This window comes from Amborella trichopoda, chromosome 7 (assembly GCF_054954075.1).
Source record: "Amborella trichopoda isolate Santa Cruz 75 chromosome 7, AtrichopodaSantaCruz75HAP2 v2.0, whole genome shotgun sequence".
Classification (NCBI taxonomy): domain Eukaryota; kingdom Viridiplantae; phylum Streptophyta; class Magnoliopsida; order Amborellales; family Amborellaceae; genus Amborella; species Amborella trichopoda.
In genome coordinates, this window is record NC_142342.1 from 31,789,346 (window position 1) to 31,799,463 (window position 10,118).

The window sequence follows — 10,118 nt, forward strand, 5'->3', positions numbered from 1 at the left end:
ACACATGGCGACAACTCTATGTGAATTTAGTAGGGATATACGTTCATTGCATTAGGAGGTATTATTCAGAAGGTTTATGTACATGATATTTCTATAAGGACCAATGTATGCGAGGTTCTATTTTTATGTTGGCAGGTTTTGTCTTGATGACAAAGGTACCCTGTAGTTGAATGAGCATAGCACTCTTTTGTATTTTTTTTGTTTTGTGGTGAAGCTCAATATACGTCTATAACTTATGGTTGCTTGAATTATTTGGGATTCATATAAAGATCCCTTAACAGTTGCTTATTTTAATGCTTGATCATTATAAGTCATGGTTGTTAATAGTGCATAATTCTCTATGTGTCAGACGCTGCTTTCCACTTTTTCCCCTCCACCAGACAATCTGTCTTCTTAAAAATGTATTTTGTTACAAAATTTCGGTATTTGAAACACCAATATCTTGTTTTTCTTTTAAGAAAAAAAAAACACTTAGATATTCAAATGCTAATCTCTTATTTATTTTTTAAAATTAAAAATAACTGGAGGTGTCAGTGCTTGTATCATCACTACCTCATGATTAGTGTCTATGTTTTGGAAAACAGATATTTTGAAATTATATTTCATAACAAAACGAACGTTTTGGTGGAGACCGTGATTGGGAAGTGCTTCTACAAATTAGTACCAAAAGAATAAATTGATGAAGTGTTAAAGTCACCATCTCGAGAGGTGATGGATAAAAAGCTCGTAAGTTCGTTTGATGGACCTACAATTAATAACACCTGGTAAATCTTATTATCTAGTTATTATACAAAAAGTGCTGCCACAGTGTGAATCATAGTATGTTGTTGAAATGATGTTCTGACTTCTTCTTGCTACTTTCCTGGACTATCGCTCCTGCAAAAATGTTCTTAGGGAGAAATCAGTGTCCAGGGAGGTACTTTTTGCGAAGAAATATGCTGTAAAATATCACAGGAGACTCCAAGCATCTTTCTCTTGCTTGTGTATTTTGTATTGTTTTACTTATCATTATGTGTTGTGATGTAGGAGCAAGTAACAGGCATGCACAATGGAAGAAAATCAATAGAGAACTTTACGAGATGCAAATAAAAGTTGCAAGCCCTGCGTACTAGGGCCTAATATCCTATATATTTCTTTCAAAAGAAAAACAATAGAAATCCAAAATTTTAAAACTCTAAACTAAAAAAAGCAAACCTAATTCCTATTTATAACCATAACTTCTATACCTATTTAAGATTTTCTTGTTTTCTTCACGTCTCGCTGCATCAAATGAGTATCAGAGTAGGCTTGATCGCTGCAGGATTAGATACCCGATAGCCGTACAAGTTCCTCGAGGCTGAGTTGCACAATCCATTGCAGGCTAGACTCAAATGTTGGATCTGGTGGTCCATGGAGCTGCAGACCCGGAAGGCATGTTGGGTGAGTATGAGCTGCATGACATACGTGCAAACTACCCTACATTTTAGGGATATTTTCTAAAAGTTTCAGAAGAGAATCCGTTTGCGGTTATCTTTCGGATTGCAAGATTGACTGACAACTTATTGACATAATTGGTGTGCCTATATATGGTGAGGATCTTGATGAAGAACTGGTGATCAGAGAGGCATATGATGGAAACTAAGCTTTTTGTGAGAAGGGTTTTAAATTTTTTTAAATTTCAAAAGTTTAACAGTGAACACAAATGAATTTTTTCAACTATTATTCATGAAGGATTTTGGTCAAGCCCATAAATATACACAATATGTTATTACATGGAGATCCAGTGAAGGAGAACCAAAGTGCATGTTGGGACTACACCACCAACTGCAAAAATGAAGGAAAAATACAAAGGTATGCAAAGCACATAGAACATCAATTTTTTGAAAAGGAGCGATTGCATAATGAACTTAAGGACGAGTTATTTTCGAGGAGGATAGAATGATGCAGTCATTATCTAGGGATCATAACTTTTCACTCACATGTCCAATCATGGTGCTTCAAGTTGCAAATCAAAGATCTCTCATTATCTACAAAGGCTATTCCTAGGGTTTTTCCAGAGCTTTGCTGTTTTGGGCCTCAAATCCTAGTTTAAATTATATGCCTGAAAATAGTGACGAATTTTAGGATTATTTAGAGTTTTTTTGGTATTTATTAACTATTAGCAGTATTTTGGAGTCTTAAATTGCTAATACTGATATGAAGTTAATTTTAGGGTTTCAAATGCTTATAAATGGACTGTTTTGTATCTGTCATAGTGGAGCTTTTGAGTTCTAGAGTGGTGATGCTCGATTAATGTCGTTGCACTCCCCCTCTTTTGAGATTTTCTCGCTTTCTTTGATTCTCGCTGCATCAAGGAATTATTGATCCTACTAAATCTACCCTTCACAGGAAATACAAAATAATTCCTGAAAATTTCAGACAAGTCCAAAACAAAACCAGAACAACTAAAAACATCCATAGAAATCCTTTCACTGAACTCTGGGCATCGAGATGACTTGTCGATATTGATGAAGCTTTTTGAAAAGTTCTGGAACGCTTCAAATGGACATCCAGGTGACAAATCATGCCTTCCAAAAGCAACTGCAACGTGTTGTGTCCTGGAGTAATGTACTTGTAGCTCGTAGATTATTAGGACAAGAAATTTTGTCATTCTACTGCCTCTCTTTTGTACTTCTCACACTCAATAGTCATATTCTGTTTCCATTTCCTTCATGGTACTGAAAGCATGATTCCCAGACACTTCCTTTGATTTGCAAGAAAAGAAAATTTTCCTCAACTGAATCAAAACAGGATCTAAACCCTAGTGTGTCAAATTGGGATTCGCCCAAATGATTACCAATCAGCATACCCTGGCACTTCCTAGCAAAATCAAGAACCTTGGGTGATTTTTCCCATGTTTGACAAAGTGTTTTCCACCCTGTCCAGATTTTAAATCAGATTATTCATAAAACTCTTACCAAGGTGTGATATGACTCTCATATGAAAGTTGTCAACAATCAACCTGTTCTGACCAGTTTCAGTGTGTGTTTTCAAAAGATTTATTTTGTGCTAAACTATTTGCTATTTGAAATGAAAAATATACTTAACATGTACTCTGAACTATTTCGAATTAATGTGCCAATACACTTTGAGGTCATTTACTGTATCATGGAGGATATAGTTGTATTTTGTACATTATAAGGTACTTATTAATGTATCAATACACTTTGAGGTATGGAGGATATAGACATTGTAAGGTAATTATATTATAGCCTTTCACATCTGTACTTCTTATTTTCATGCATTCTTATATGTGGACTCTCAATCTCCCGAAATTTTCTTGGCCTTTAATTGTCACATCACTCAAATGAGATTCAAAATTGGAAAAATGCATCAGAAGGACTTAGTAAAATGCAGTGTGGATGAAATGATGAATGGTTTCCCGTATGCAAAACAGGAGAGGTACTATGACTTAGATCTTTGATTGTTGGCATCATGATGTTTATTGGTTATGCTTTCCTTGGGAGTGATGTATTATTAATCAAAATCAGATTGTTGTTTCTTGTTGCTACATATCTCCAAACTTATTATGGATGGGACCTTTTCTCCAAACTCTTGAGCAGATTGGTAGATGGGCGACGGTCTCTTGTTTTGGTTGTCTTTATTGGAGGAGTAACATTTGCTGAGATTTCTGCTTTACGATTTCTAAGTTCACAGGTAAAATGTAATGGAGGATATGATTTCTCATGATATTATTTCTAGTTACCATCTGAATGCATTAATGCTGATGCTGATTTTACATGTTCCCTATTCTGCCACTGATAGCTTCTGCTCATGTACCTGAGCTTAGTATGGGATGGCTGGTTCATATTGTTTATATGGTCAATATCTTTCAATATCCAAACAGAGTGTTTTCATTCAGTTGTGTGTGTATTTTGTACCCGCAAGAACAATTTGAAAGTAAAATCATGGTAGTTATGGCTTTCATGTGCATTATAAAAGCTGTCATTTACAAATAATAAACAGTCACTGCCAACAGTTATTGCAGTACATGACACTTGACGACAGCTTTCATTGGACCTGTTGTGGGAATGGTAATGGGGTAGGATCAAGGAGATGGAAAAATTTGAATTTATTGATTGAGAGCTCCTAAAAACTTGAAAAGAGAATTTTATGTATCATAGTTTTTGGGAAATATTCACGTTCATACGAGGTTACGTATTATTGGATCATTCTTTGGGTTATGTAGTAGGGATTCTAACTTTTGGGGCATTCAAGTTGGCTTAATGAGTCTTAGATCGAAATTGCATCTTTTTTATTTTTTTGAGATGCTAAATTATTAACTTGCAGTGGATCCAGATTTTGACCAAACATGGTCCCGGTCATGCTTTGTCTAACAAACTTTGGCCAATTGAGGGCCAAGCACGTCCAATTCCCGATCATCATGATCATCATCATCAGAACCTTTTTCCAACCACTTGGTATCAGCTATACAAATCTTGGTCCGCCCCATATCTTTTCAAGATCCATGGAAAGTTTTGGCAAGGTTTATGTTGGGTGCCTACCGAACACAACCCACCTCTTTTACCAGAGCTTGGGACAGGTTAAAAGAAAGTTTAAGGTCCTTACCCTTCCTAGACCCGTTCAACATGCGACACTAATCATGAAAATAAAGTGGACATCAAGTTCCCCCTTTTTCAAGTATGACAGGCTACACTCCTTAAAGGCACTGCCGTTCCAATTCTTGATACGAAATGATTTTTATCTTAGGTACTGAGCGAACCAAATTCGCTTGAGGTTTGTCCAAATTAGTAAAATGAGTTTTATAAATGATTTGTCGCCAGCTAGAACATGACCATCAGTGATACTAACCTTGATCTAGAACATTTTCTAGTTGATACTTAGTGCATCTTCCTTCATAGTTTGTAGTGAGAACATTTCCCGTTTACTCATTACGTCTATGTGTCAAGTCTTGGAATGTTTTTTCATATACATTAGTCCTAGAACAAGTGCCACTTTGATTTATATTCACAGGAGGCCAGTAAACATATAAAAGTCTCAACAATAACGGTTTCTGCTATACCTTGCTTATGTTTGCTTTAAACGTGGTTTGCGTCATTAAATGGTAGTTGCAATTTTCCAGCTGTATCCCTTCAACATAGATTTTATAGAGTTGTCTGCCTAAATTACTGTAATTGAAAAAATTTCCAATAGATGCATCCACATTTAATCCTGTCCTTGTTCAATGATTTATAAGCCAAACAAGCCAAAACAGTAGTCAGAATTCATATCAATGGGGAGGTGTCGTTGAATTAGAAAAACATACATTGGAGTTAGAGTATTAAATAGTATGTAGCATGCTAATGCTGTAGAAATGCCAGTGCTTGCTCCCCAGTGTTGTCAATTGTCTCTGACTCCTAACATGCATAAAAGCCAATTATAGGTTAGTCTGCTTGTATGCATTGATTAATCATGTGGTAAAACATTTATTGGCTAGATTTGAGGAATGGTTACACATGTTATTCTCTCTTAATGCAAGTTATTTGCGTGTTTTCTATCAAGCATGACATTGTAAATATAAACCTTTTGAGTGGGTCCCTGTTCTCACTTCCCTGATGCATGATTTGCAGGAAGGAATGGCCTATGACATAATCATTGCCACTACGAAGATGGTGAATGGTCAAACCTTGCTGGAAGGATTCATGGAGATCATGCCATAGAAATGGTAGAGTATGAAAATTGGCATATCCAATTCAACAATGAATATGCTATTTGAACATATGCCCTGAATAATGAACTGACATTTGTTTCAGGAAATTCTTCAGGTTTGATTTGCTGGGTTTTATTTTTGTCTCCTGCAATTCTCAGAGATTTTCAATCATGGCTAGGGGGACCGAACACACAGGAATTGAACAAATTACACGAGAAGGCTTTGTGGATAAATTGGTGAAGCTTTCTAGAAATCCATGAACTTTGTTCTTTGCTTGGGAGGAGAGTGAATTGAACCACTTGTTAAGAAACTACGTATATTGTTAATGTCTTTGACGTGACATTTTTGGTTCTTAGATATTATTCTTTCTTGTGTTCTCATTTGTTTAATTTCATTGCAGATGTTCTCTAAGTTCCAAGGAATTAGAGACTTTTGTATTTGAAGTAGGTTCAAGGCCTTGGTGGACAAGGCCTTGGACCAACTTGTAAATTTCCTAGTTTACTGAAATCTAGCAGCCAAGATTTGGATTTGCTGACTAAGCCCACAAAAGTGTGGCACTAAATTGCTAGTGCGTACTGTTAAACACCCTCCGTCATGCATGATCGCAGAGCTAGGCATGTAGAACTTCTTGTGACAGCAAATTTCAATTGATTCGAATACGTACTTGTGGTACTATGGGTGATTCCTTGTGGCCCAATTATTTTGACCCACAAACCTATATGAGGGAGTACTAGCTTTAAGTGACCCTTTGTAGGAGGTTAGCTGGTGTGATGTGGAGCGTTGATGCATGTGCACATGTGCGCTAGAAACAAAGGCCATTAGTAAGGACATTGGCAAGATGGTATGAACAAATGGCCAAAATAGTGGGGCTTTGGTGAACCATTTGGACCAAAGAATGGCTAGCAGATTTTAACAAGACCTGAGCATGACCAATGTACAAGAGGCATGATTGGTGGTACATTTGGGTTTGTTGACCAATAATTTGTGGGATTTTAAATTCATTATAACAATTATCATCATCAGAACTTTTTTCTAACTATTTAGGGTCGGCTACATGAATCTTAGTATGCCGTTAAGTCTTCATGTCTTTTCTTTCTACTTCTAACTATTTCCCTTTGAGCTTTTTACTGGAACCAACTCGCACTTCCTAATAGGTGTTGTACTGAGTCTGTCATACACATGACTAGTCCACTTAAATCTATTTTCTTTCATCTTATTGTCTATTACAGCTACACCTAAGTTCTCTGTATGAATTTATTTTGACTTCTATCTCTTCTTGTCTTGCTACTCATCCATTTCAACATCTTCATCTCAGCTATACAAATCCTATGGGTATGTTGTTTCTTGACTGCACAGTATTCTGCCTCATAAAATGCAACTGGTTTCATAGCTGTCCAATAAAACTTCCCTTTCAGCTTCGTTGGTGTATATGGCGATCGCATAAAACTTCGGTAGCACATCTCCAATTTCACCCAGCTTTAATTCCAAGTTTGTTATTTTCCTCGATCTCTCCATTTTCTTGGATTATTGACTCAAGATATCAAAAGTGCACTCTTTTTAGTATTTTTGGTTGTCAATCGTGACTACTTTTTTGTCTGTACTCTTATTATTACTAAACTTGCATTTTATATACTCTGTTTTAGTTTGACTAATTTTAAAGCCTTTAAATTTCAGAGTATCTCACCAAAGTTCTTTGTGTTGATGTCACTTTGAGTCTCGAATTGAATTGCACAATTGCCCTAGGTTTAGGCTTAATGTAACACTTATAGGCTATGTGAGAGTGAGAAAGAAAAACCATGGTAAGCACGCATTGCTGGAGGCGCATGGTCTTGAACTGCAACGTTAGGTGGTGACTAGCAATGGAAGTACAGTTCTTAATACGATGTGATTAATGGTCGAGTGTGCACGTGCATGTTCTCGTGTGTATCAAAGCCCTCGGCCAAGACCCTTGAGGGGCTTGTGGTGCCCTTAATCTATAAGTATACAGTGCAATAAAATGAGGCATGTCCCTTGTTCCCTCTCTTGTGTGTGTTGGTGCAAGCGAAAGCCTAATTTGAGGGAGTCAAAGCCACACGGTTAGGCTAGAGGAAGAATAGCTTTGTTATAGTTGGTATTAGTGTTTCTAGACTCAACCGAGGTGACTCGGACTCGACCGAGTTACTTGGCCTCAGCCTATAGGCAAGGCTGAGTACCCTGTACCGCTTTTCTATGTATATTGTTATTTCGTGGCTTTAATCAAGTTGTGTCTAACTGGTTTGTTGGGCATTATATAGGTCTTTGCTACCTTACTTTTAACTTACCCACGCTTCTCTCTCCTCTATCCCACCAAAATAGGGGCTCCGACATTGTATAAGTACGGTCTGGCAGTAGGGTTTCGGCACTGTATAAAGTGCGGTCCGGCAGTAGGGTTTCGGTACTATGTAAAGTGCGGTCCGGCAGTAGGGCTTCGACATTGTGTAAAGTGCGGTCCAGCAGTAGGGCTCTGACATTGTGTAAAGTGCGGTCTTGTAGTAGGGCTCTGGCACCGTGTAAAGTGTGGTCCGACAATTGCAAAGGCGGTGCGGTAGTAGATGTTATTGGATTCTAGGGCTCCGACACTAGGTAAAAGGCGGTCCGACAGTATTCAGTTTCGGCGTGGTAGTTGTCTTAGGGCGGTTTGGCACTTATGCGTTCTGGCAATGTGCTACTGGGTCCAAAAGTCAACGTCAAATCTAGCCAAAATGATTTTTGTGTACGGGAAGAAGTCAATGTCAAATATGGCCAAAATGAAAGTCAACATCAAATCTGGCCAAAATGATTTTTGTGTATGGGAATAAGTCAATGTCAAATCTGGCTAAAATGATTTGTGTACGGGAAGGGCATTTCCGTTTTAAACAAATGGACTTTTTTCCTTGGGGGTATTTGCATAGAAAGTTTGTTTTGGGGGAAAAAGTGAGAAAAGTTAGGTTGAGGGTAAGTTGCATAGAAAGTGTAGTCTTGGGTTTTTTTTGTAATTTTCCCTGAACTTTATGTATTTTCATTATTTCATTTTTTTTAGCATGACGTGAACTCGCCCGAGTTACTCGGACTCAGCCGAGTGACTCACCTCATCCGAGTACCTTTGGCTAAGTCGATTTTTTGAACACTGGATGGTATAATAGTATGGTTTGATGACCTTGGCCGTTGGTCAGAATTGGGAATGTGTCACTGCCTTGGAGGTTGGCCGTTGGTCAGAATTTGGGAATGTGTCACTGCCTTGGAGGTTTAGATTAGTATCTTCGAGGCCAACTTGGATGAGAGATGACCCTAGTGATGCTTGAAAGAGTCCTTCATGACAGGTTTTGTGGGTTTCCAAGAATGCGTGACCTTTGTCAAGAAGGCCTTGTATAACATTAGAGGTGGGTTAAGAGTCTCGTAGCATGAGAGTACCAGAGCAAAGGGTGTTCGAAGGTGTGAAGGACTATAATTTTCTGTAGGACATGAAGCATAGAGGTTGTTGATGCCCATGAGGAATACTGTGTTGGCATATATACCATCTACCCCATGGAGATGCCAAACTTAGGTGGACGATGATGTTAGGCACACTTGGAGGTGCAAGGTGAATACCTTGGAAAGCATTGAAATAAGAGTTGAATTATATATTTGTTCCAAGAAAGGTTTAAAAATTTAGCAATTTGGATTGAAATCACCCAATCCCAATTGAATTTTTAGCTGGACAAACTGGACCTTTAAATATGAATCACCCAATCACCCTTGGATCGCCGATTCTATTATAATGAATCGGTGATTTGTTACAATAGCGAGTCGAAACGCTGAGCCAGTAATGCTCATTGGGGTCAAAGTTTGATTTTTTTTTTTTTAGGCTTTGTGATGCTTTTTTATGTTTTTCTCTGCAATATTTTGGGCCTTTCCAATAAATTATTGATCGAAATCGTTGTAATATGGCTATAAACTAGGTTTTGGGAATCAAACATTCATAAAAGAAAAATTTCAATCGATTTTGTGTGCCTTTTTTCACAATTTCTGAAAATTCTATCATTTTATTGATTTAATCTTCAATTTCAAATCATTTTTGCTACAATTTGGTACGTTTAAAAGAGAATCGAAGCCTTTACATAATATGTATGTTGATTTGTTTGATCTACATAAAATTGTGGGTCGACTCTTGCTCGAAATATTTCTGCTGAAAAACATGACCTCGATCTAAAATTGAAGATCCCGATAAGATGTATAGCTCATTTTGGATAAAATTCAGTTGTCGTTTTTTATCATCAATGCTTAATCTCTCAAATAAATTAGGTAAGTTTATTTATCATTTAGTAATTTTTTTCTATGAATATTTTTTTGCTCGCATGTGATGAAAAATTTTCGGTTTTGAAAAATCCACCATTTTATCGCTTTAATCTTCGATATCAAACCATTTTTACTGCAATTTGGTAATGTTTGAAAGAGAATAAAATCCTTTACATAA

The 10,118-nt window shown here is 37.1% G+C and overlaps 1 protein-coding gene across 16 annotated transcripts in view; it reads left to right on the plus strand.

The window, feature by feature from the left end:
- Positions 1–6,207, plus strand: part of ATVPS33 (Sec1/munc18-like (SM) proteins superfamily) — a 55,212-nt gene extending 49,005 nt beyond the window's left edge. The window contains exons 21-25 of one of the 16 annotated variants that reach the window (XR_016058766.1): positions 585–764; positions 1,027–1,419; positions 3,582–3,675; positions 5,589–5,683; positions 5,772–6,046. Coding sequence is in view for 7 of the 16 variants with exons in the window: in XM_020662491.2 (XP_020518150.1) it covers positions 1,360–1,419; positions 1,711–1,830; positions 3,582–3,675; positions 5,589–5,678 (364 nt within the window). In the remaining 9 variants the exon portion in view is untranslated. Of the gene's footprint in view, positions 1–584; positions 1,420–1,710; positions 1,831–3,581; positions 3,676–5,588; positions 5,684–5,771 lie in introns of those variants that run through there. The other 15 variants (XR_016058767.1, XR_016058771.1, XR_016058772.1 and 12 more) reach the window with 15 other exon arrangements.
- The last annotated feature ends 3,911 nt before the right edge of the window (positions 6,208–10,118 follow it).